At 35.6% G+C, this 27,933-nt stretch overlaps 1 protein-coding gene across 4 annotated transcripts in view; it reads right to left on the bottom strand.

Moving 5' to 3' along the window:
* Positions 1 to 2,375: 2,375 nt before the first annotated feature.
* SF3B1 (splicing factor 3b subunit 1) overlaps positions 2,376 to 27,933 on the bottom strand; it is a 26,217-nt gene continuing 659 nt past the window's right edge. The window contains exons 2-25 of one of the 4 annotated variants that reach the window (XM_026667956.2): positions 24,343 to 24,509; positions 24,051 to 24,152; positions 20,206 to 20,320; positions 18,338 to 18,417; positions 16,694 to 16,861; positions 16,145 to 16,382; positions 15,414 to 15,626; positions 14,853 to 14,974; positions 12,803 to 13,000; positions 12,613 to 12,714; positions 12,124 to 12,303; positions 11,375 to 11,461; positions 10,843 to 11,113; positions 9,868 to 10,013; positions 9,637 to 9,783; positions 8,912 to 9,037; positions 7,891 to 8,112; positions 7,096 to 7,278; positions 6,890 to 7,001; positions 6,682 to 6,802; positions 5,708 to 5,839; positions 4,828 to 5,100; positions 3,650 to 3,866; positions 2,376 to 3,036 (exon numbers count right to left, since the gene is read on the bottom strand). In XM_026667956.2, coding sequence (XP_026523741.1) covers positions 2,878 to 3,036; positions 3,650 to 3,866; positions 4,828 to 5,100; positions 5,708 to 5,839; positions 6,682 to 6,802; positions 6,890 to 7,001; positions 7,096 to 7,278; positions 7,891 to 8,112; positions 8,912 to 9,037; positions 9,637 to 9,783; positions 9,868 to 10,013; positions 10,843 to 11,113; positions 11,375 to 11,461; positions 12,124 to 12,303; positions 12,613 to 12,714; positions 12,803 to 13,000; positions 14,853 to 14,974; positions 15,414 to 15,626; positions 16,145 to 16,382; positions 16,694 to 16,861; positions 18,338 to 18,417; positions 20,206 to 20,320; positions 24,051 to 24,152; positions 24,343 to 24,509 — 3,881 coding nt within the window. In that variant the 3' untranslated portion in view covers positions 2,376 to 2,877. Of the gene's footprint in view, positions 3,037 to 3,649; positions 3,867 to 4,827; positions 5,101 to 5,707; positions 5,840 to 6,681; positions 6,803 to 6,889; positions 7,002 to 7,095; positions 7,279 to 7,890; positions 8,113 to 8,911; positions 9,038 to 9,636; positions 9,784 to 9,867; positions 10,014 to 10,842; positions 11,114 to 11,374; positions 11,462 to 12,123; positions 12,304 to 12,612; positions 12,715 to 12,802; positions 13,001 to 14,852; positions 14,975 to 15,413; positions 15,627 to 16,144; positions 16,383 to 16,693; positions 16,862 to 18,337; positions 18,418 to 18,733; positions 20,025 to 20,205; positions 20,321 to 24,050; positions 24,153 to 24,342; positions 24,510 to 27,933 lie in introns of those variants that run through there. The other 3 variants (XM_087949528.1, XM_026667957.2, XR_015746466.1) reach the window with 3 other exon arrangements.

Raw genomic sequence — 27,933 nt, 5'->3', positions numbered from 1 at the left:
TTGGGGACATATCCGTTTTGCAACAAAAGAATTGTTATTAGCAATGGAAGTTGGTTTTATTCTAATGATATGAAAACTAAAAATCTCACTTACTTTGTACATAATATTTCTCGATATGATATCACATCTTTGATCAATGAAAATAGGTGTCCATATATTCCTGCCACATGTTGTCCCATCACAAGAGAAAACCAGTTGCCCAAATGTGCGAATGGGAAATACGCACCATCATCCACTTATTTGGCTATGTTAATGCACAATTAATCTATGCTGAACCAAATACGGTTGGTCATCTCCTGGGAGCAAATCTATGGTTGCTGTGTGGACGGATGGCCTATGATCACATGCCAGCACGATGGAAAGGGGTCTGCACCTTTGGGAAAGTAATCCCATCTCATTTCATTAAAAAATCATTGGGGACTGCTCATATCCGCAATGCGCGTTCCGCAACGGAAGTAAACTCTGTTTTGACTCATGACTACTGGACAGATATCAAGGGGAGTTATTCCTCCTTTAGGAGTCATGATGAACTATAGAGATTTACATCGTTTAAACAATTGGACAGTTACTATGTTTAAAGACACCATTTAAACGCTAAAGCTGCTTGAAGAAGAGCAAGGAAAAATCCTTGACTTTGTCCTGCAAACCAGATATGTGGTGGACACTATTTTGGCAGCGCAAGGGGGAGTTTGCGCTGTGATTCATACGCATTGTTGCATGTATATCTCTGATTATTCTCCAAACATTACAGCTACTATACAACATATGGAACAAAACCTGAATGAGAATCCATTACAATCGGAAGGTGAGGGACTGGACGTGTGGTCTGCACTTTGGTCCTGGTTGCCAGATGGTTCATGGATTTGTCACCTAATCGCTGGAGTGATATTGCTTTTTTTACTTTCTCTTTGTGTATGCTGTTGTATCCAATGTCTCCCTGGACTTTTAGGAATGTGTCAGGTGAAGCCTACGGAAGAATTGCTGTTGCAGATGGCGAAAAGCTACCGAGGCATCCGCGATCATCAAAAAACTAAAACAGGGGAGATGTGGGAATAAACTTTGACCTGAGCTTGAGCAATGATTAATATGCTTTATACATACATGCCTGTCTAAAGGTTACTAAGGTAATGCAAAGAAAAGAGAATAAGGACAAATACAAACAAGGAGGCAGCTTAAAAAACTGCAAACAAGCCTTTACTATATCTAATTATTAAGCCAAAATGTAATTATGCTGACTATGTACTAAATCTCAACAAAAGGAAGCACTAGAAATTATTCTGGGCTTCCATCCCGAGTACACACGTTTGTGTCTTTCTTTCCATGGGAGACCACCACACTGTGGGATTTAAAATTATGAGTTTGGTGGTCCCTGAGGTCCAAAAGGTTGGCAACCCCTGTTGTAGGGTCTCCTGCTTGGGTGGAAGGTTGGACTAGATGACCTACAAGGTGCCTTCCAACTCTGTTAATCTATGTAAGCATCTGATGCACATTATTTCAGTCAAAGTCCAAGCTTAAAGTAGAGCTTAAAATGTGAGACTTAAGTTTTCCATGAATGTTATTGTTAAAGCTTTTTGTATGTCTCAAGATTCTTTGGTATCTTCAAGAACATGGGAATCTAAGTGTCATGATTCTGGCATGTTTAAAGATAATCTGAGGTAGCAATTGAGACAAAGTTTTAAAAAATGTGGCCTTGGAAGCTTTCCATAAACATTATATGGCCAATTTTTCACTGCACATATTTATCTGGTTTGCTGCAGCCTTACTCTCCTTATAAATTAACACAAGAGTATTGTCCCTGACCAACAAATGCATACTTTCCCCTTGATTCAAGTTACCACAATGTGTTAGCCTAGAACAGGCATCCCATTTAATTGCATTTAAATACCAAGTTTGCAATGTCATCTGAATTGAATGTTTGCTAATCAATTGTCAATTTTCCTTCCCAACCTCCAGATAGTTAAGTGGGAACAGCAGCCACAAAATGACAACTTGAATGGCATGTTAACCACAGGCTTCATTTTTCTTTTATAGTGGGCCTCCCACATACAATGGCTGCTATCATCAGTTAGACATCTGTGCCATTTCCCCCTTTTGAATAAGTGTTGCCATGACCAGCCATAAAATTTGCTGGTGGGTATTTGGTGTAATGTTTACCCACTGAATGTTACATATTGTACATAGCCTCCCAATAACATTTCAACACCACATATACACCTATTTTAGTATGTAATCCACAGCCATGTTTCAATATTCATTAAATATCCGGTTTTGAATTCATTACTGCTTCAGGAGAATATTGGAAGAAAACAGTGGACATATGGTAGGAAAATATTTGGTTGAGAAAAGAAAAAATAAAGACCCAAACCTCAATTCAATTCAGTACAAAAGCCAATTTTATAACAAGTGCTTTTTCAGGATAAAGACACAACAATCAAAATGTGAACGTTCCTTATTTATTCAAAAGCTAGGGTATGACAAAGACAATTAAAATGTAATATGCCACCTTTGTACATAAACTGCTTGATGATCTGAGACTTATTATATGTCTCCCTGCCCAAAAATGCTCACACACAAATAACCATTAATATTTTATACACAAATGTTTATTTCTCAAACATCCCCTTTAAACACAAGGAACAGAATCTTAAATCCTCAAGATGATTCCCCCCATATTCTCTGCAATCACTGTGTTCTTGGTCACTACTGGCTTTAACACCAAAACAAAGACATGTTATTTAAAAATCATGCTATTGATTTCTAAGCTCTGCCTCTGACCATTTTACGGTACTCTGCAGTGTCTTAAAAATTGTACATCACCAGATCTGAACCAAATATGGAATAGCTGTCTATTTAACACAAAACAAATGAGAAATAAAATTACAAGACATAATCAAGTTCGTAACGAATGTAGGTATTCTTTTCATCATTGTAGATTCGTGGATAATGTGCTATTAGAGCATCCTGTGAACCAATATAGATGGAATTATAAATCTTCCAATACACATCTCTGACTTTTCTGGCAGGGTGAAACAAACCCTAGGAAAAGAATAGAACCAGAAATGAAACTGAACTTAAGTGAATCATCTTATTTACTGATCATTTACAAAGAAATGGCATTTATGACATGTCAGAAATCTGGGTATCATGTTATTCAGTTTGATCTACGTTATCTAGCTCATCCTTCCTAGAAATAATTGGCAAAAGCTTTGAGAAGCAGCTTACATAATAGACCACAAGAATGGTGTGGCAAAAGCCACATTACAATCGAGCAAAAGTTTTTACATGTAGCCACAAAATGAAATTCTGTGCAGAAATCCAATCAGTTGATTTTATAATTTGTAGTTTATGTAGTGTTTTTATTAAAATAATTTCTGTTTATTAAGGCACATGTATCCATTGCCCATGCTAGCTATTATTTCTTATTATATGAATCAGTAGGAAAGACTGATCTTGGAAAATTTCATTACCAATGTTCATTCGGAAACCATATACATGGAATCTTGCTACATTACAATTCTTTTCTAGCGTTCCAATATAACAAAGTCTTTAGGACAGCTATAGGATACTCTTCAATTAAATAATTTTCCTGATTTAATATTCTTTTTAAAAATTATTCAGAAGCCTAGACAGGTATCTTTGTCCAACTTACTTGTAAACAATACTGCAACATCCGGCAAGGTCCAATAGCCACCCTTAGGCCCTCCAGTGCTCCCATAACTGCTTGAATGACGTGAGGAGATGTCTCAAACACGTTGGGCCACACATAATTTAGCAAGTGATTCAGAGAGTCCTCACAGCCAAACCCATATACTCCAAGAGACATATGCTGCACTACTGCACTAGCTGTTTGCCTGTGAACCAGATCCCTGAAAAACAAATTGTACAGGCATTATCAGTAACTTGCTCCCTATTTGTTTTTCTAGTCTCTTTCTTTCCACCAGTAACCTTGAGCCAGCAGTTGTTCTAATTTGATAAAATAAAATCATTCGATATCAAACATGATTGTTCATCCTTTTCTTTCCAATAGTCTTGGGTTGTTAACTGGCAGGATTAACTTTCCTCCTTTTGACTCAAAATCAAAACTGTGCTTCAATTTCACAAAAAGAAGAAATATTGCCAGGTCAACCAAATTCCTAAATCAGTTTATTATAAGAAGCTGTATCAAAAAGAGAAAAACAATAAGGGAGCAGTACACTTTAGCAGCCCAAGATAGATTGCAAGATAGGGGTAGGTATGGGTGGATGGGTAGAGAATACTGTAAAAGTAACATCCAAGCACTCTATATCACTACCCTTGTTTCTCTTTTACTTACACAACCAGTGTAGAAGGAACCATAGCAATAGAGACCCCACTACCCCAGCCCTTCTATGTGCTCTGGAGCTGAATTCCTGTTCAAATAATTAAACAAGGATAAGAAAGGAACTATTCCTTATCTTCATTTCCTTTCTACTGTTGGGATAAAGGAATATAATAGGATTATCATTTAAGATTATTTAATTCCAGACCATTGTAATTACTGTATTTCAAGAAAAGCTATATACTATAGAATAACTCTCAAATATACTGATTCATTTATTTAAATACATAAAGGAGGTCCAAAAGTAATTATTACGTATATGTATATTCCTCATGTCCAAGAAACAAAAAAAAAACCTCATTTTTCAGCTACCCCATGAATTTCACATCTCAATAAGCATGTTTCTGTGGTCTTTCCACACCGCCACAATCATGAACCTAACTAGTTGGTTTAATATTTGTTAGGTTTATTATAACCTGGCAAATAAAACCAAAAGGGAAGAAATAGTTTAGTGTGGAGGGAAAAATTACCTGTCCATTAAAGCATCTTCAAGTAAGGGGGTAACAGCGTAAATGTAGTCTTTTCCCATTTCTCCAATATATTCAAATAGGAAAGAAAGAGATTTTAATACACCATTCTGAACATTCAATTCTGGAACTCTGTATTCATTCATAAGTGCAGGCAGTACTGTAAAAGGGGAACAGGTTTCAGCCACAATAGCAATTGCCACTGTGGTACACACTCTGTTTTGTCGTTCTTGTACTTTCAAATTATTTAGCAGGGTTGCCAGCACATCATGAGGCCTAAAATAAGGGAAAAATAAAAATGTTAAGAGAAAAATTACAGCTAGAAATCTGTCTGCCTGCCTATCCATATAATTAATCCTCAAGAAATTTCTTGTATTTTTGTTGACAGAAAAGTTTTAGGATACAATACTCTTACAAAATCATATAAAACTAAATAAGTAACTTTATATGTAATTATTACAAAAGCTTACAATAATCATGGCGAAGTTCATGCAATAATTTCTGATGCATAGTATTTTCCTTGGTAAAAATACTAATTGCTTATAATTAATCAATTCACAATTTTATTACATATAATGTGTAGCCAGATTATCAGGGTTTTTTTTGTTTTATTGCTAACCTTACTAACCCCTCGTTTCTTCTTTCCAATTCTGCCATAAGATTACATTAAATGAAGCCAATACCCTCTTCTGGTTCAGATGTTAGATTCTGTTCAATAAATTCATTTCCAGATAAATGCACAAAATCTAAGCTAGGTAAAATGTTTAATGTTGAGAATGTCTTGCCACTAACAACCAAGACGTAAATAATCACAGTAGAGTTAACTTTAACATTAACTTTTCATCCCCATTTAAACAAATCAGTACAGGAAGCTTATACTTACCCAATAGCTTTTGCAATATAACCAAATGTATTGACAGTAGCTCTTCTAATAGCTTTCTTATGTGCTTTTAACAATTCAAGCAATTCAAAGCAAATCCTCATCCATTCCCTTGCAGAAACATATTCTGCCCCTCTGGAAGAAAGAGGAAATGGTATTAATAGTAATAAAGAACATTTAAATACATTTGCCAAATTAAGTGAAATAGTAGAGATGATCAGGTAACATCTATAAAGAGGGCTTCCTTTCCCAAAACTCTAACATCTAAACCAAAGTACCACAGATGTAGTCACTTTCTTTATGCTAACGTTTTCCTGTGCTTTTTCTCTATGTACAGAAAGGCATTGAGTAAGATGGGATTTCTGGGAAGGAGGACAGCCTTATCCTGACTTCTCTTGGGACATATACAGCAGTCAGCAGGTTGGAAATTTTCTATATCTTTGAAATGCACTGTTAAATTTTGAGGGGAAAACAATGATGGAAGGTATTTAATGAGGACAGAGGCAAGAACATTCAGATTTCATAAGGTCTGTACAGGTAGTCCTTGACTTATGATCAGAATTGACCCCAACATTTCTGATACTAAGCGAGACAGTTGAAAAGTGAGTGTTATTCCATTTTGCAACCTTTCTTACCACAGTTGTTAAATGAACCATTATGGGCATTAAGTTAATAATACAGTTATTAAGGGGATCTGGCTTCCCTATTGACTTTACTTGTCAGAAGATTGCAAAATATGATTAATGACCCAGGGACACCTCAACCATCATAAATATGAATCATGACCATTGAGGATGCTGTAACAGTCGAAAAAAAATCATCTTAAGCAACTTTTTTTCAGTGCTATTGTAACTTTGAACAGTCACTATATGAATTATTGTAAGTCGAGAATTACTTGTATAAATTCATTTCAAGAAGTCATTTTATTTGTAAGACATATTTAACTGTTTATTATGTTGTGCCACAAATGAATTTACCTGTCTGCAATTCGTCCAACCAAGTCAATACAATTCTCTTGTACTTTTTCATGCCTGTTCTTTAAGATAGGTGTAAGTCTTGGCAGCAGATCTTTAATTGGAGGAGTCATTTTGTGCATACCTGTCATATGTAGGAAACAATATATTTAATCTCCATTTCTATTTTTCAAAGTAAAAATGTCACTCTAACCACAACTCACATACTTACCTATGACATTCACAATGGCTTTAAGAGCTCCTAGGATACTGCCCAGTACTTCAGGGTATTCTTCACCCAAATACTCATACAATACCACACCCAAGTGACCCATCAATTTTTCCTAGGACAAAAAGACAAAGAAAAATATACTTAGAATCCAACAACTTTAAACCCACAGTAGATGTTTATGGAAGAAGATAGCAAACAGTGAATACCTCTTGACAGGTTTTCATGACAACTGCGGTACGAGATATCAGGTCAGCAGCTTGCTGTCTCACTTTGGCCGATTTGTTGTTCAAACGCCATAACACTGTACCACAGATCTGGGGTAAGTATGGTTTCACTCGCTTGCCAAGAGCATTTACCACTGTACCAAAGCCATTCAACATCACAGAGTCCTATCAATAAAAAAAAAATTAGAGCAGTGTTAAAATACTATCTGACAGTTGTAGTTTTTATTGTCACATTCTGGGAAGATTAAATTTTAGGCTGTCATTTTTTGAAGTCACCTGATAAGCAAGAAATATTACAAGTACTAGAACTGTAGTCCTCTGTTAGCAAAATGATAATGCAAGGAGAACATTCTATAACAACTCCAGCCCTTACACTGAAATAGATCAATTCCATCTTGAGATTGCTTAGCAATAATGCCCATCGAAGAGAATTTGAGAATTTTAATATTAATTTCTATTCTACTGAAAAAAGGACTAAGCTGACCCCAAAAGCAGAAAGTATTAGATGAAGAAAGCTTGAGAGCTCTTTCCCATCACAAAAAAGATGCTGAATATTTACTGGGGCAGAAAATAGTTTATCTTAATCCAAGCATAGCCCTAATGAGATGAAATGTTATCTCATTACACAGACCTTGTGTATCTCTAAAATGTATTAGATTTGCTAACTGTAACAATCAAATGACTTTTGATGGCATAAATATCTTTTTCCAACATTTCCAATATTTGACATAATTTGAATCTGAATCCAGAATAGCTTTTATGAGTATATTCATTTACCTCTGTAGTCTGTTCTTGAAAGGCATATAGAATCCCATCAATAAGTTGTTCTTCCAACTTATGGTCAATGTCAGCTGCACCCAGATTCCCCATGATCTTTTCAATAGTTTCCATAACCATTTTCCTGTATTGCTCAGCTTCATCTTTTAGATCATCCACAATCCTGGAAATAATTTCTGCAGCTCCAACTTTGTTTGCAAGCTCCACGGTTGTATCAACCAACTACAACGTAACAAAAAAGTTTGTGGAATCAATGATCAATTTAGAAATTTGGAACCATCTCAATTCCATTTCAAAACAAAAAAATGTATTAAGGATAAAGGCAAAATGGACACATCTGGATCCTTGAAAAGTATACTAGATACCATCACAAATTATCTGCCACACAACAGGTAATCAAGAACAAAGTAAAACATGAGAGAACACTCCCTTATTTCCTTCCCCTTTAGGGTGTGTGTGTGTGTGTGTGTGTGTGTGTATATGTATATATATGTATATGTATATGTATATGTATATGTATGGTATTCAGCTTTGCTCGGGTATTTTCCCACGTCATTGTAGTTGTGCTTTTAAAGTTGTAGCAACGTTTCGGCAGAATCTCATCTGCCATCATCAGGCTTCTGTATTGTGGCCTGATGATGGCAGATGAGATTCTGCCGAAACATTGCTACAACTTTAAAAGCACAACTACAATGACGTGGGAAAATACCCGAGCAAAGCTGAATACCAGACTTATAAGTACCTGCGAAAACTTAAAACACACAAACACACACACACACACACACACACACACACACATATCTGGCACACAATATCCATTTATTTTTCATTTTCCTTCTTAGTTTAGAATGAATCTCTGCTTAGAGACCTCTACGGACGTTCCCAATTCCACTTCCTAGCAATTGGAATTAAATTTTGTCCAACAATAAGCATCCTTTAGTTTTATTCTTCTTCTCAATGTAATTATTAAGAACTTCTGCTAAAATTTATTGTACTGTACTAGTGTCAATAATAGTAATACCTGTCTATAATTTCTTCTATCCAATGCCATTCTATGCTGCCAGAAATGCTTGAAAAATGGAGGCAAAATTTCTGTTTTAATGTAGTTTGCTTCAACACCATCTGTGCCACAACACTGCTTTACCACCTAAAAAAGAAAAAAGACAAGCAATATAAAAATTTCCAGAAAGATGTTATTCTACCAAGTGTGCTGTATGCAACTCAAATAAATAAAATTATTTGGAAGAGCATTACAGCAAGAATGAGCAACACTGAATGTGTTTGCATATATGTAGTGCATTATACTAATGCAGAGCTGGGAATTTAGCAATATCAAGAGCACTTACAGGCTTCTCATATTTACATTAACAATCATTAGAATCTCCTCAGAAACCAGTTAGTTCGAAATTCAGCTCAACTACTACTTCATTAGCAAATCTTAAAAAGCTGCTATGCCTTTACTTCAGAATCTCTCAGCATTATTTGGATAATGGACAGGAACATGTCAACATACTTTTAATACTGTGAAGTCTAATTCTTCAGTTGAAGTGAAATGTAGGTGCTAATCATGCATATTTTTATTAAGAAACTGAAGTTCTCACCATCTCCACATTTATGTAAACCTCTCTACTTTTATGCACCTTGGAGTCATATCAATTTTTCTTTACCTCCTGATGGCGAGGCTTCTACCCAGCAGAACGAAGAAGAAACCAACTAATTCTTCCATGTTCAAATATACCTACGTACCTTCAACACGATCTTCTTCATTTCTTCATCAGGAGACTGAAACTCTCTGATAAGAATGAGCATTACTTCTCTGGTATAGTAGTTGGCATACTCTGCATCCATAAGTGGAATAAGATATCCTATGGCTTTCAAGAAAGCAGCCAGACCCTAAAATATATATAAAACAAATATTATTATAAATAACACCACGTGTTAACTAATATTAGTGGGCTGATGTTAAATTGGACATACCTTTCCTCTGTGTTGACGTATGCCTTTCCAGAGGGGCTTTAGAACAGAGTCAAATGATTCAATACCATACGGGGTTGCTGCTTCAGCTAAAGCAGCAATGGCTAAAGCACTAATGGTACGTACTTTCTGTTGCTCATCAACCAAGCCTGCAAAACAAATATGTAGTTTATACTCTATTTCAGACTTCTTACCTATTATAGTGGGGGGGAAATGTATAACTATGCCGCCATTTTTAAAACATATTGCTAATGAGCGGGGAAAAGAACATCTAATTTATTTTATTAAATAAGGAAGGTTCAGACAACTTCCTTTACTGCTTTCAGATAAAGGGAAAGACTGTTTATGTCAGGTATTCAAGGATCTGCTCTGCAGGATTCATCATGTAGAATAATTTTTGAGGTAACATTTGGTGGAAAGTCAGCAACTGTCCTCCTTAAAAGTCTAGGTGATGGCAGCTTTGGATGAACATCATGGCAGATGGAACATCTGCCATAGGTACTAGGTCTTATAAACTTTGCAATAGACAAGACCAGCAGCAGAGGGGCTTATTGAGGGATTTCAGAATGAGATAGATCCCAGAAAACAAAGAGTTGAAGGCAAGGAAATAAGCAGGAAGTTTTCCCGGATTGTAGGAAGAGACAAATACCAACATACTGAATATTTTGTTTTACCAGAGACAGCCTCATTTGTGACATAATTTTATACAGCAAAATCCATCTAATTGATATATACAGCTTATATCCTATCAAGTCAGTATTGATCTGTCATAATGAGGGCTAATTTACTGTGGAATTAAAGATCAACTGTAACTTTTATTCTTAAATGTAAAGACTATTACATTTCAAAAGGAATAGAGAAAAGGGCTGCTTTAATCCACTTTATGTAATTGTTACTGATTACTTACATCCAACTCTAAATCATTCAATCTCATAGTTACAGAACAACAGCACTGTGTAACACATTTATCACACCTACCGTGTTCAATAATTTCAACCAAACTTCTGAGATGGGGTAAAATTGCACAACCCATTAGAATAGCAATTTGCTGCACAATCTTGATGCCAGTGTGTCTGGCTTGCCAAGACTTCTTGCTTTTGCACACAGCTTTTAAAAATGGCAATAAAGATGGAATTCCTAGGGCAGAAGCAACAACAGCAAAAGCTCGAGCTGTTGTGTTACGAACATATTCATCCATGTTATCAATATCAGGTCGCATGGTAGAAATCATTGTTGCCAGTCCAGCTGCCTGAATGGACCAAAAACATAAGAATCTGTTAACATCCAACCTTAAACCAAAAACTGTAAACACCTATGTTCTATATTTTGCCATTATTGGTTGCTTTTCAGTGATAGAATATGGCTAAAAGTGAAACATTCTTGTTAACAGCTCAATTTTGTGTGCATATCTGTACATCAATTTAAATTGGACCGTTTGGCGTATCTGTTCCTCCATCTCTAAGCTAGTATCTGTTAATATCAACCCAAATAGATTAGAAAGATATATTACCTTAGCCAGGTTGGAAATGATCTCTCTGCCTTCCACTCTAGCATAGTAATCTTCATCAATCAGCAAAGGTTCAATGACCACAAGAATCTAAAAATTTTTTTAAATGAAAGTTAAAACTCACGGAAAGTAATGTTTGATACAAATAATGTAATATTAACTTTGCAAGCACAAATGAAGCCTCAATCTCTTGTAAGATAAACACTTAACAATCTTAGTTGATAGTTTAAGAATTCCATTTAAAGATTAATTTTGGAAAACTATATATACATACATTGAAACCATCTAATCATTTAACAAGATAGCAATTCATAGGTAACACTAAAGAGTACTTTGAAGGACTGTTTAAAACATGTGGCTTGCCTGCTCACTATCTATTGCTTGTATGGCTCAATTCTTAGTCGATTAAAATTATATACAGTATTTAACCAATTGCTTAAAAAAACTGCCAATCCCTAGGACTTAAAAAAAAACAGCCTATAATTTGTTTTGAATCAAAATTCTGTTTTACATGTTGGTATTTCTCCTGTCATTTGGAAGAAAGGGGAGGGAAGGGAAAAGTGCATGAATCAAAATTGCACAAAGATGAGAAGCTTGTACATGAGATCCTATATCCTAGAATAGCGTTACACTGCAATTATAACCAGTGTCATTCTACATTTACGTACAAAATATAGTTACAATTATGAGTTTACAAGAGGCTTCTGATCAAGCATGTAACACACTGAAATATTACATTCAGAAACACAAACCTTGTGCACATATGGCCTGACTAAGTCATCCAACTTATATAAGATTCTGTCAATAACTTTAACAAGCAAGTGGCGTTCTTGATCTTCAAGGGTTGGAGACATCAGAAGGGGCAAAATTTGATTGAACAATGGCCCAGCTCCAAACTCTCGAGCTTTGTCGGTAATCTGTCGCAAAGCGGCCTATGGAAGCAGAAGAAAAAAAGCAGTTATAAAGGTACATTGCTGTTACATTTTGACACCACACTGCATTTCTACATAGGAAGCATTTTAGTTATGACATGTAAAGCAAACAAGCAATTTAAGAACAGCTTTTTAATAAAATGCGTGTATGTAGGTATGTATGTGTGTGTGTGGACACGGATAGGGATACACATACATACACACAACTATCTCAAAGCTGAAAGCAATCTAGGAACAAAGAAAAGACAAAATGAAGCAAAGGTGGGAATAAAAGGAAAATGCCATTGATACAGAAGTAATCTATTTTACCTTCCTCATTGGAGGGGTGCCATTTTTTATCTTCAAAAGCAGTTTCATTATTTTTCTTTCTTTCTGTTCCTCTGGACTAAGAGTTGATTCATCAACATCAACCTGTAATTGTCACATATATATATAAGATTAATTGATATTTACTTCAACTTCTTCACCAAACACAACACTGTCAGACCAAAGAACTCACCAGCAGTTTATCAAAATATTGTATGTCATCTGGTTTTAGGAAAGGAAGATTTCCTGAGGGCTGGTCGTTGACACTCTTCATAGTCCTGTCTTCTGTTTGCATGTGGAATCCAGTCATGCCACCCAAGGGGGTTGGTGTTGCTGTAAGTTTACGAGCTGGAGTACGAATAGGAACATAACCTGCTGGGGGAGGGAGAACCTGAACGGACAAATAAGCAAACAGTCACATTACAGAAGAAAAAAGGAATTGTGTATATTAAAAAGAGCTGTTTTTTCTAGGAATAGTTTCAATTTATGTGTTAGATTTGTTATTTGTTAATTTATACATTGTTCTAAAAGCTCAAGGTGATTTATATACCTAGCATTTCCAATGTTTCCCTAGAACAGGGGTGTCAACTGAAGGCCTGGGGGCCAGATCCAGCACACAAGGTGCAGCCCGTGGGGCCACCCTGGAAACAGCAAAGCACCAGCCCGAGGTGCCTCTGCCAGCAAAAACGGAGCTCAGGAGGGCCACATGCAGTTATAAGACCCCATTTTTGGCCGTGAGGGCCTCCTGCAATCCTCTGCCAGTGAAAATGCTGGGCAAGGGCTTCAGGAGGTGGTTGTGGCTGAAAACGGGGTTCAGAGGGGCATGCACGGCACCACCCGAGTTCCATTTTCACTGGCAGAGCGCTTGGGCCACCACAGGCACCCCCAACACGAGTGATGTCAAGCTGGTCACGCCCACCCTGGCCCTAGAGGTCAAACACAACCCTGATGTGGCCCTCAATGAAATAGAGTTTGACACTTTTGCCATAGAACAAGAAGTCTGTAAAACAGCTTGGCCTGACAGGAAGCAACTAACTAGTCATTCAATGACCTTCCATAGCTCAAATCATATTTAGATTTAGATAGTACTTTAAACATCCATATTTTTTAAAAAAGAAAGGAAAATCTACTACTCCAAACCAAGGTAACGAACATCATGGCTCAAGAGTTTTTGTCGTTTTACCCTGAATGCTATTGCACATTGCTTCGGGACTGAACAATGCTCGTCCTCAAGCTCTCCTCTGGAAAACAATTCTGTCCAAGGTGTGTGCATGTGAGGCAGAGTCCAAGTAACCCAGGCCATCACAACCTCTTCTCAATTCTAAGACCCCCCCTCCCCAGAAAACATGCATCAATGATATGGACTTCTTGAACATCACTATTTACCTTATTTTTCAGACTATAAGACGCACCGGAAAACAAGAAGCACTCTGCAGGTCAAAAACGGGCCTGTTTTTGGCCTCCCAAACCCTCCGCGCATCTTGTTTTCAGCCTCCCCGATGCCGGGAGCAAAAACGGAACCCACAGAGAGTTTGGGAGGCCAAAAATGAACCTGTTTTTCCCCTGCAGAGTGCTTCTGGATGCTGGGGGAGGGCAGAAACAGGACACATGGAGGGTTTGGGAGGCCAAAAACCAGGCCCATATTAGCTCTATAAGACGCAAACATTTCCACCCACTTTTGTTTGTGTGTGTGTGTGTGTGTGTCTTAATAGTCCAAAAAATACGGTAAATACTGGAAAAGTATGAATTTGCCAGGCAGCCAGGTCTAGCATCTTGTAAAATGTGCTTGTACCTTGTCCTACATTCTTTTCAAAGAATTACTTGGGGTAATTTTTAGTTCCTACTGATGAAACTGTGTTAAAGGATGTTACATATTTTGGTGGTCAAAGAAAGAACATGGAAAGATCTGAAAGCCAGGATCCTCCTCAATCATTTATTAACTCTCTTACCATTTATTCAGAAATGAAGACATTTCAAAAGCAGTTTAAGGTAAAATAGAATCAACAAGTGAGAAATGAATTAGTTGTTCAACTACTTTGGTTCATTCTAAATAGATCTTTGAAGTTCAGTTTAATTTTCAAGATCACGCTAAATTTTAGAATGAAATATCTTTGGCCTTTTGATTTCTTTTTCATAGTTCATATAGAATCAAAATATTTATTCCCATTAGTGAAATGTAATGAGTTATGTATACACTGAATATAGCACATAGATACTATCACTGTACATGGCTTTTTCCTTACCCGATAGCCCTCAGGAAACATCGCATCCAATTCTTCATCAGAAAGGGGTCTATTTCTTTCATCAATTTCTCTTTCCCATCGCCAAGCTTGGAGTTGTTCAGGAGTCATGCTCATTATGTGCCCTATAAAGAATTTGTTCAATATATTAAGTACATGGAGACAACATGAATATTTTTAAAAAATTATTGGCAGAGTTTTGTGATAAGTAGTATGTTTCCAAAAGTGCTTTCACTTCACCTGATAACTATGAAGTTTGAGTAAAGCACAAATATGAAACATTATATGACAGTATGGTGGATATTCAGGCTAACTTCAGCATTAAGCAATTATGAATATAGAATAGGATTTCATTTGTTCCCTACTTTCCTTTTTCTGTCTCCAGAATGTTCTGGTATGTTCCTATTCAAGGCAAATGTCATCAGGGCAGGTGTGTGCATGTGCGCTTTAATTAAACTTTAGAAATAATGAAAATTCTATTGGTCAAAGATCCCTTCTCATATAATACCACTGAATCCAGCAAATATAACTATAGTTTTGGCTTATTAAGGCAACTGAAATTACCTGGTGTAGGTGTTGCCATGTTCATAGCTGGTGTACCAATTGGTGTTTTGCCTGGTGTTAATACAGGGGTGCTGCCACCCATCTGACTTGCCGGTGTCTCATCCCAACGTGATTTTCTTTTACTTGCTCCAGGAGTTGGTGTTTCACCAATGGAATCACCCCCTCGATCAGTACGAGGAGTTTCTGCCCATCCACTCCCATGTCCTGGGGTATCTGGAAAACAAAATCCAACAATTTCAAATTGAATTCAGTTCACAAATAGAAGTAAAAAACTTTCACCGTATTTTTTATCTAACCTACTAATCTCAGGTTTATCTATAATAATTAAACCAATCAAAGTTATATTGGGTTATTAATTTTAATTTCTGGGACTGATATACAAAGGGCTTACTTATGGTCTTGCTCCTCTGAGCAAAAGACCTCCATCAACATACCCAAAATACATACTTTTTTAAAAAAGTAGCTTATTAGGTCACCTACATTCTACTTTTAGCATAAATATCAATATGTTATCAAGATATAATAAAACTAGAACTAGAACTAGGGGAACAAAAATCAAGTTAAAAGAATAAAAACTCCTGAACTCAAAAGCTTTCCAACAGCATACCAACAAACAGTTGGTTTCATTTGAAATTAAAATAATCTGCTAAACATAATGTACTAATTTACTGTTTGATAAGACTAAACATATTTTAGACTAAACATATTTTAGTATGTTCTACAAAGAATACCTCTTTCTGTTTTGGGAGTCTCATCCCATCGATTCTTCCGAGCACTGGAAGTTGCACCTCCATGCCCGGGTGTTGCATGACCAGGTGTATCACCACGACCAGGTGTTGCAGCTCCTGCTGGTGTATGACTAGGAGTTGGATCCCATATTTTAGATCCAGGGGTTGCTCCAGGTGTCTCACTACCCTTTGCACGACCAGGTGTTTCATCCCAGCGCAGTGACGGAGTATGTCCAGGTGTCTGAACAAAACAAAATAAGGTTTTTTTAAAAAGTACTTTGAGATAACTTTTTACAAAGACATATCTTTCAGTCAACAGTCTTCTGTCTGGTTCAAATGACAGGATACATTATTTTTTTTAAAAATATTGAGGCTTAGGCCTACAGATTCATTTGCACTGATGGATTAATTTACAAATGTCACAGAAGAATGTTGTCCATGCTTGAAAGAGGTATTCATTGAGCACTATTGTAGCTTGTCTTATATTTTATTTCCAACTTGGCAGATACAAAGTTAATGAATAAAAAAATAGAGCATGCATTCAGATGTTACCTCAGCTTGATCCCAGCTAGACAATTTCTTAGGTGTGGCACCAGGAGTCTGGTCAGCAGTCTGGTCCCAACGCCGTTTGCGTTTTGATGGTGGCTGGGATGCAGCACCATTGACGACTTTAAGTTCACCAGCTTTAGCCTTTTCTGCTAGTTGCTGTCTAATTTCTCTCTGTTAAAGAGAAAAGATTGTCTCAAATAAACTAAAAAATAAGTTCACAAAGTTATTGATACATTCATATCTTCTAAAGCAGGGGTGGGCAATTATGTCCTCTTTATTACCTGTGGACTTCAACTCCCAGAATTCATGAGTCAGCATGGCTGGCTCAGAAATTCTGGGAATTGAACTCCACAGGCCGTAAAGGCGCCATAGTTGCCCACTCCTGTTCTAAAGGGATCCAGATTTTAATTTGGGATGTAAGGTTAAATAAGTTTTTACAGATGAGCATTTCTTATTATTGGTATTAATCAATTACAGATGATCCTCCTTTAACCGGCATTCAGTGGCTGTTCAAACTCATAACAATGCTGAGTAAGTGGCATTTACAACCAATCCTCATACTTATGTTAGTCAGTCTCCCCATGGTCACGTGAGCATCATTTGAGACCTTCACCATTGGCTTCCAAGAAGAAAGTCAATGGGGAAGCTGTCACAAACAGCGATTTGCTTAGCAAATAGCAACCGGAAGGACCAGAACTGCTGTCACTAAGCAGCATGTCAAACTACTACATTGCTTAGCAACAGAAATTCCAGTCCCATTATCATTATTGACAACTATCTGTGTAGCCAAATGAATAGGCCCAAACCACGTATATAGAGAGACTGGCATATAGAAAGCAAAATACAGAATATATTGGTCTAAATTTTCTAAATTATCACAGTATTTCCTGGCTAGCACAAATCACTGTTTTTATTTGAGCAAGTATTTATCTGAATAATTTATGCCCCAATTATACTTACATATGTGACTGAAACATGCTTTATGCGCTTCCGTTAATGAACTATGTATGTCCATGTGTGTGCATCTATGAATTTATAATATATCAATATATATATCAATATATATATATCAATATATCAATATATCAATCTATCTATCTATCTATCTATCTATCTATCTATATCTATATCTATATCTATATCTATCTATCTATCTATCTATCTATCTATCTATCTATCTATATATATATGTGTGTGTGTATATGTATATACTTAGAGAATATGAATATGATTTAAGGTGGGCCTTGGCAAGGCATTATCTATTCAGCAGACAAAACAGCCTGCTTCATGTATAAAACCAAGCCAGAATTTTTAATGTTTGTTGAAACAGGCATTTTGCCAGGTTTTTAAATGTTCATATAATTGTGTATTATCCATATTTCATGTTTTAGATTTGATAAGTCTTAATGTTAGGGGAATATCTCTGTATGTTGCCTATTATTTAATTTTCCTACAATATTCTTAAGTATTCTGCCTCCAAAGCATTTCAAGAACTAAGTAGTGGTCATTAAGCAGAGAGGAAATACACCAAAAGGAGACATCAATACTAGTGGTTCTTCAGGAACTCAACATGGCATGAACTAAGAAAAGCCTTGTCTAAGAGAAATGAAAACTGAAACTTAAGAGTAACAATCCTAACCAACTAACCTCTTCTTTTGTTAAATGTTGTTCACGCATAACATCCATATATGTTCTGGCATTCATTTTAGGATCAGGTGTCTTCCCACCTGCAGAAGAGAACAGCAATAGGACAAAAGCATAATAAGTGCAAGAAAGGCAGAAAAGTTGGCTTTTAAAACTGCTCTATTCTAACTTATTTCTATTTCAAAATCAATTAATTTTAATATTTTGACTGATTTTTAAAGAAATTATATGAATCTTACTTTTATTCACTTTGCTGATCAATTTAACCTGTTTGAACACAAACATAACTACAACAGCTTAAAACAAATATTTTAAAGGAGATAAGAATGATAAAATGACAGCACAGTTAAGAGTCTTCAGAAGTGATGGGTTCCTGGGTTGCTAATCCGGAATACGTACACTTTCGTGCCTTTTGTCTCCATCAGCAGTTCTGACTTCAAGCAGCAGAATAGAAGCCTAGAAAATTATCTCTTTACCATTAGTAACACTTTGGAAAGATATTTATAATCAACACATTACCTTGTTCAAGCTGATAAAGCCTATGATATCTGACTATACGTACTACTGTAAACCTAAATAACTCAAATTGTTTTATCATACAGATCAGTGTATATGTTTGGTGAATCTGGACAATGAACCCCAGATTCTTACTTTGTGGAGGCATGTTAAAAGGGCTTCACTTTAAGAGCACCCAATTTCTCCCCCCACTTATTCTGAAGTTATAATTACAACTGTGAACTGATTGCAGTACAGTTTTTACCATAAGGATATTCACAGGCAAAAAGTCTTTCCCCACATCATAAATATTAATTTGAATCTTGAAATTCATTCTAACTTCAAATATTTACAGAAGCCCAGCCATTTAGTAACAATCTTATCTAGGAAGCACTATTTTTAAAGTGCAGATTAGCTATACCAGTAGTATAGCATAAGTATTTAGGACAAAATAAAATTCTTAATACATTTTCTATGCTGAACATCAATGCCCAATTGGCAGTGTCATTCTGACACTAGCTTTGATAGGACTTTCCTTTGGGATACTTTTTCACCATTATCTACACAGGATGTGTTGAACTGCACCCTTAAGAATGCAGACAGGACTGGCATATAGCAGTACTGCTGTAGGAAAGAAATTAAGGACAGTTAGTATGGGCCTGTGAATTCTGACAATACATGTTTATATCAATGACAGTTAAGCAAGTAAAATCCATATCCCTATTAATTCATGCAGGCTGAAAAGCTAATTTACAAAAACCTGCAACCAGTTATAGTTTTAATCAACAGGTGCTCTAAAGCTCCTTGTCAAACTAACTCACCCAAGGAAAGCTTCCATCAGGCCCACAGATACCCATTGAACTAAGCTAGGTTTATAAAATTTATCAGAATATATCTGAACTACTAAAAGTAACAAATGTTCTTAAATGTTACTTTTGTTTCTCTTAAGCTTAACTTCTTGAAAATTCAAAATGTGAGAATCAACTGCTCCGGTATGCTAGGTACCGTTTTAAAAGCAGACATTCTTTATGTTCTACTTTTGGATTGAAAGCATCCAGTAAGTTGGAAGATTCTTGAGCACTAAATATTAAAATCACTCAAAGTACAGCATACATAACCAAAGCAATAAGAAAAGAGAAACCTTTAACCCTTTGTGTTTCTATGGCAATGGTTCATTATTTTCTTGTCCTTCTACCTGGAAAGAAAATCTGCATTATAAAAGATGAACAAAATGGCAAACTATGATTTCAAACAACTTTCAAAGTGTATAAACTAAAACTCCTGAATTTTCAAGCATGCCAACAGAAATCAAAGGGCTAAAGATAATTTAAGGAAACAAAACTGATAAAATTGAGTGAAAAATGAAAATAATTTACCATCTGCAAAAGGATCAAGACGTTCGGGGGAAATAATCATCATCCGTCTCCGATTTTTGTATTCATCTTCTCGATCGGCAATCTTTTGTGGACGATGTTCAGCAAATGGATCATACTAAAAGTGAGATAAATAAGATACAACTCTCAATAAATGCTGCAGGTCAGAAATTTAAGGGAGGGCTTCCGGTTTGAAGGGCTTTGGCAGCAGGCAGGAATCCGCGATCGTGCGCGGTTTCTGCCTGGGCTTGCCACTGGAGCGCCCCGAGCCAGCTGGCTTCGGGGCTAAGCCACCCCATAGAGGTGGTGAAGAGGGGGGAGATCGCCAGCAGGGTCGAGGGGAGCCACATCTCTCCTCCTCAGCTGGCCAAACTCCCTTTCCCGAAGGCGGTAGGAGCGGTGGTCAGAAATGGCCACCTCAAAGAAGCACTCAACCGGAAAAGAAAGTGCAGGAGGAAGATAAGAAGTGAAAGTTTTGGCTGACTGGGTTAAAAAGGAACAACTAAGGTACCCTGGAATTTAAATTTTATAAAAGATAACATCGCTCCCAAAGAAGAGTCAGAAGCAGTGAAAGAAAGTGAAAAGGGAAAGTTTTTTTTTCTTCTCTCTCCTTCCTTACATTGACAACTAAGAGATCTGAATAAGAAATCGGAAAAATCCGCTTTGGCATCAATAGGCAATTAAACTGAAAATATAACTAAATGCCAAAGGGACAATAAAGATTTCTGGACACTTAATTTTTTTTTTACTATAAGCAGGAAGGGAGAGGAAAAGAATAAGGGCAGGATCTGGAGGGAGGAGACTGCCTGGACTTCAAAAGAATCTAAAGTAAACTCTCAATAAGACTTCTAAAAGATACATTTTAATTGGAACTTTGCAACTAAATAGTAACCCCAGGAAGAGAAAGTGAAAAAAGAAGAAAGTGTAAAAAGAAACAGCTTGTGTGTATTTGGGTTGCTTGGTGACTTTTGGACTTTTGGTTATTATATTTGAATGATTAAAAACAATTGGGTGGTTGTTTAAAAATTTTTACAATGGCATCACTTCTGGACGAATTGAAAATGGAACTTAAAAAATATAAAGAAGAGGCACAAGAAGGGAAGGGCTCTTTTGGCTTCGTTTTTCAATTTTTAGAAATGGAGATCTGTAACTACGAGAAACAACAAGAAAAGACTGTGCAACAAGACTGGGACAAAAAAGAAGCCATCTTTAATGAACAAGTAACTCTATGTGGGGAAGAAAGGGGAAAGGGGGGAAAGAGAATGGAGAATTTAAGACTTAAAAAAAACAGCCAAAAAAGGGAAAAATAATTTGAAAAGTGGATATGATGTTGGAAAGCAACAGAAAAGGGGAATACAGAAGAGGGAAATGGAGGTGGAGAGACAGGTGGGTAAAAAGGGGAGAGAGAAGAAGAGAGGGGAGAAGGAAAGGAAGAGAAGTTACAAAGGTTTGGAGCAAGATGTAAAGAAACAGGACCTATTAAGAGATAATGGGTGAAAATTTAACTGAAAAAGGGATTCTGTGAAGGTACATAAGATTGTATTGTTATATTTGTAATAGAAATAATGTTAGAAAATTGGAAACAACATATGATTAAAAAGAGGGATAAAATAGTTAGTGCAACTTAGTGAAACGTTTGTGAATAAAATAAATGAAATAAAATAAATGAGAAAATTGAATTAGGAAGGAACGGGAACATTTTAATTAGTCAATGTTTTATAAAATATAAGTGAAGGGGGGGGAATTAACTATGGAAAGTTTATAATTGTTCCCATAGAAGTATGATATTTATCTGAAAAGTAATGTGCAAAATGTTAAGATTTAAATGAATATTAATATTAATGATAGAATTGAATTGGAATGGATTGTTGTTTTAATTATATTATACATTTATAAATTTTTCTTTTTTAAAATACAGTGTGTAGTTTAAGAATGTACCAAGCAGAATCCGAATGGAAGTTATGTATTATATTGAGTGTTATAATTTTAGGGAAAAGATATAAAGGTGTCATACTCCAATCAGTAACTACAGGAGAAATTTTGTTTAATGAGAAAAGATAATAGACAATTGAAACAGGACAGACAAAAAATATAAATACAATGATTTGAATTGAGATGGAATAAATAAAATAAAATTAAGAAAATGAAAAGAGGGGAGAAGCTATGTAGAAAATGTAAAATAGTAATAAAATATGGAATAGAATATAAATAGGAGCATGAACCTGAATTTGCGTCTGTACGAAGAAATGTAACCTGGGATTATGCCGCTTTCAAAAAAGATGTTTTACTTGTATTTCTTTTCTTTTTGTGAAAACTCAAATAAAACTTACAAAAAAAAAGAGCTGCTCTTCAATCCTCCAAGGCATGGGAAGAATTCAGTGACAATATTTTACACAAAAAAGTGCATTGTGCTGATTCAAAACAGTCTAGTTCAGAGATGTCAAACTCGATTTCATTGAGGGTTGCATTAGACAGTTGAAACAGGACAAAGAATATAAGTACAATGATTTGAATTGAGATGAAATAAAATAAAATTAAGAAAGTTAAAAGAGGGGAGAAGCTATATAGAAAATGTAGAATAGTAATAAGATATGGAATGGAATATAAAAATGAGCATGAACTTGAATTTGTGTCTGTACAAAGAGATGTAACCTGGGATTATGCTGCTTTCAAAAAAGATGTTTTATGTTTTTATGTTTTATGTTTTGTTTATGTTTGTTTTTAAAAAACCAATAAAATTTACACACACACAAAAAGTTGCAGGTAAAGGCGGGAACATATTATTCTATCGTATTCAAAGTCTGTTCTGGAGTATTAAAAGACATTCTGGAAAACTAGGGGAAAGACAAATTGAAGACAATTTCTGGTATTAAAAAACTTAGCATTTGCTTCAACAGTCTAAAAGGGTAGTGATCAGTAGTTTCTCTTTAAACAATTAGTGGTAAAATGCCAACATATGGATAAAAAAAGCTTTACATTTGTAGTCACCTTTCTACATTATGGAAGTCAGATGAATTAAGATGTTTTAACTCTACAGATTTTAGCATAATTATTTTCAAATAATACATTTTATAAACACTAAAGTGTCATCAATCCCCTTAAGAGGGGTGGGCAATTAATCTTTCCAAAGGGCCACATGAGAAATGGGGAATATTGTGGAAGGCCAAAACAACAGGACTGTAAAGGTGCGTAGGCAGACACACACACATAAATTGTGTGTACATTGAAAAAGTCACCTTCAAAATAAAAGCAAAGCAGTTTTATTGCGTTCATGGCATACATGTATATTTGATTTCTAATTTCCAATTGACTTCACACAGAATGGACAAGATACCCAAAGGGCCAGATGTGGCCCTAGGTGCATAAAATGCCCAGGTCCGCCTTAAAATCTCCCATCAAAATATATTCCACTAAATAAGGAATCTTGCTTATGTATGAATTATCTTGATTAGAGATAGTCCTTGCTTAATTACCATAATTGGGACCAGAATTTCTGTTGCCTAAGTGAAGTGAACATTAAATAAACCGTGTAATCATGCCTCCTAGTAGAGGCAGTTCCTAGTAGAGGCAGTTAACCCAGGATCACAGTCCTTAGGCAAAGACCTCACATTTGTTTTGTCCTCCACAAACAGCTTCCACTTCCATTCCTCCTCTACCTATTGCACCCCTTCCACCTTTGGTCCTTTGGATGCCCTGCACAGGATAGCTGATAAAGAGGCCATACTGAACCCAATTGACTCTTGTTATATTCTTTCTTCTCCTCGGCGCAGGGGTTGTCAACACTTTATATATTACATATATAATAAATACCTCTATATATTATTGCATTTATATATTCTAAAATTCACCTGTTCAGTTGACTGTGGTATGTCATTAAGTAATGCCACCGGTGCATGATACCCAGGTTTCTTCTGGCCAAGCAAACTTGTAGAAGAATAGTCGTCATCATCCTACATAAATCAAGATGATTAGGAGAGATCAACACTATTTTTATTTAATATATTTTTCTACTAAAAAAATTCAAGATTTCTTTAAAAAGTTTAATTGGAATTGTTTAAGCATAACTGTTAAATAACTGAATCCATGAAGTCTTTAAACAATGCAGTTGTGCTGTTACTAATTAAAATAAATTACACTTACTTCTTCAAGTTCAGTTGCTGCAATTGAAGTTACATATCCAGCAAACCTGCTATCACTTCCACCATAGATCTCTTGATCATAATACCCTGTAGAATCAAGGCCAACTCCTTGAGCTTCATCAAGTGCAGCTTTTTTGCCTTGAATTTCTCGAATCTGGGCTTCAATATCTGTGAAAAAGTTACAAGCCAATATTATATACATTTCAAAACAATTTTATAAACATATTGAAAGTATTACATTGATCTTTTCTATAATTTTTGTTTTGTCTCTACTCTTAATTTATGAATCTTGGCAAAATTGATTTGGAGAGATTATATACTATTTCTGTGTAACATCAATTTAAATGTATAATTTGATGAATGTTCTACTATACACATCTTGGTGTTTAGAATATGCTTTAAAAAGCATCAAATGCACATTTATTCTCTGGGGAAAAGTCTGCCTGGTTTTGAGAAGTTTACCTTTATTCCCAGTCAAATTTAGTGTAACTCCTAAACCATAATGAATTTTTGAATGACAGAGTATAACTTACACTCTAACCTGAGTCACACAACTGTCTGAAAACACAAAAACAGCCAGGAAAAACATCCTATATTCATTCAAAAGGTTTTTCTTGAAAGGGGGGGGTTCAGCAGGTTCAATTTTGTTATGGCGCTGCAGAATAATTGGTTTTGGGTGTCCCACAGCAGCATTTTAGCACTGTTAGAGATTGAAAATACCAATAGGAAATGGTCCCAAAGTTTCCTAATTTTTCTACCCTCTTTTTAAAGATTTTGAGTTGGAGAGCACGAACTATATATCCACCTTCTATTATTCTATCTTAAATGCTTACAATTAATAAACTATGGTTTATATTGTCAGCTCACCCTCCCCTCCATGCATAGGAAAAGTATTAAAGCATTTTTAGAGAAAACTTAAGGTTCACATTATGTGGGGAATGCATTCTGTTCTAACTAAATGTGTTCAATACTATGTTAAATCATATTTTGTTTAAGCCATATTGCAATATATGCCAGCTCCACATTCATCCATAATGCAAAAATACATTTTTTCAAGAGACACAAAGTTTAATTTGTTCTTATGCACAAAGGAAAAAGAACACACATGTCCAACTCTTAATTAAGGGCACTCTGTCCAGTCGTATCTAAATCTAGAGAGTGATGCTCAATTCTGTTTCCTAACCGAGGGAGCCAGTGTTGTCTGAAGACACATCCATGGTCATGTAGCCAGCATGATTATATGCCAAGATGGCCGGAACACTGTTACCTTCACACAGAAGTAATACCTATTTATCTACTTGCATTTGGATGCTTTCAAAGTACTAGGTTGGCAGAAGCTGGGACAAGTTCACTCCATTGCACAGGGCTTGAACATTGACAAATTTAAGTAACACTCCCCACACCAAACAACTAGCTTAACTAATATTCCAATTTTGTAAAAATGCTACCCATTACATTTTAGAATAAAAATAATGGGTCATATTATCAAAAAAGTTTTAGGAAGCTTAAAGGTCTTTTAACTTATCAGAGAAGATATTATATGTCAGGACTTTACTCATGTGCATTGAAGTGAGAAAAACACATTAAAAACATTAAGAAATACAATTCTATAAATAAAAGCTGTGCTTGCATCACTTTAATTCTTAGAATTCATGCTAGAATCTTTGTTTATGACTTTCAACTCTGATTTATAAGATTGCAACTAATCAGAAGTCTGAATTTTGACATAATAATACACTTTGGTTGGTTATTTTCAATCTATCCTGCTTACAGCAACAGCCAAATGGAAGCACTTGAGCAAAATACCCTGCCATTCTGATCAATCCCAGTTAAGCAGAAACTCTTAAAGTTATTGCTTAATGTGACATGCAAATACAGAGTTTCATTTAAATAATTAATACATGGTATATAGCGACTAATGCATATCTAGCTATGGTATCCAGGCATTTAGAATAAAATTTAGAATTTAGAATAAGAGTTGGAAGGGACCTTGGAGGTCTTCTAGTCCAACCCCTTGCTTAGGCAGGAAACCCTACACCGTTAATCTTAATTTCAATAAATGCAGTTATTTTTTCCAACTCACAATACGAATACACCAACTTATTAAAAATCAATATTTTTTGCTTTATTAATAGGTCATATAATTTTTAATCTTTCCCTGAATATTTTCAGCCTACATCCAAACTAAATCATTTTTCTATTAAAGAAACTGACTCACCAGACTATTAGGTAAATTCTCAAATCTCTGATTAAGGAATATATTTACCCCAAATTTGGCTCCCTTTCCATTCCTAGATTTTACAGAAGAGTCTATGCTTAGAATTATTCTCTTGGGTCCTGCCCTCCATGTTTGCTATCACATCCTGATGTACCATTTCCAGAAATCTTAATGCCATGCAAAATACATGCCAGCTCAAAATTTTTAAATTAAATTTTGGGGAAAAATGATGAAATATGTTTTGATCAGTTTTACACATACATTAATTTTGAAACATATATTATGATACATTCACTGACTGCTATAATTAGTAGACAATTATTTTGGATCATTTCTCCCATTACATAAATAACAGCTCCTTTTGTAGGTAATGGGAACACTGTTCAATTTTTTCCAATATCTTTGCAATTGTTTCTAATTATATAATTTCTAGTTTTCTTAAAATCTTTTAACACTGTTCAATGTTTATCAATCAACACTTATGACATGTGTGCAGTTTAAAGAAAAAAATCCATTTCCTCATTATCTAAAAAAAATTCAGATGCTCAACTTGATACATTTTGAACTTTCTATTGAAAAGAAGCCAATCTGAAATAAAAAGTTAATAAATAACCCAATCAGGAAACTTGCAAAAAGATCTGCAAGGTGTTCCTATCTTAACAGAAGCCATTGAAAAAGTGGAGAATATCATATGTGCCCAAAGATACACTTGCAAATTACCCTACATTTCTACAATATGGTGCGCTACATACTGAAGGCTACAAATTGGCAAGGTTCAAATAGCAGATACAAATAATATTTTGCCTTCTAACTGCTTACAATTGCTTCAGAAAGGCAGAAGGATCTAAGGTAGGTATGACATGGTCCTAGATCTATGTTTTTATCTCCAAGAATTCAACAATAACAACCCAGTGAGGTAGATTAAGAATATGCTTAATAAATGTATTAAGGGTAAAACATAATCAGAATAGAGCTGGAAGGGACCTTAGAGATCTTCTAGTCCAACCTTCTGCTCAAACAGAAGACCCTAACCATTTCAGACAGGTTGCTGTTCTTAAAAATCTCCATTAATTTATTAAATGTAAATCCTACTAATTAGTGTGCTTAATAAATTTATTAAGAGTAAATCATACCCCTAGTAGTGACCGTAAGAGTATGCTTTACCGCAAGAGTGCTTCCGCTGTTATTAGTGAATTTAAACTTGGGTCTCTTCATCCTAGTTCAAAACCGTAACCATACACCTACTATATTCTGAGGTCCCTTTCTCATGCCTGTCTCTTGCGGGTTTTGCACCTTTTAACCGTCCTACGTTAAACAAAAACTCCCCCCCCTCCCAAAAAGCAGGCTACCTTCCGTCGGCCGCCTAACGTTAAA

The sequence above is a fragment of the Notechis scutatus genome, chromosome 1, assembly GCF_049901735.1.
Source record: "Notechis scutatus isolate UNSWTSFEM ecotype Mainland chromosome 1, rNotScu1.2, whole genome shotgun sequence".
Lineage (NCBI taxonomy): Eukaryota > Metazoa > Chordata > Lepidosauria > Squamata > Elapidae > Notechis > Notechis scutatus.
This window is presented reverse-complemented; position numbering and strand designations above follow the sequence as displayed.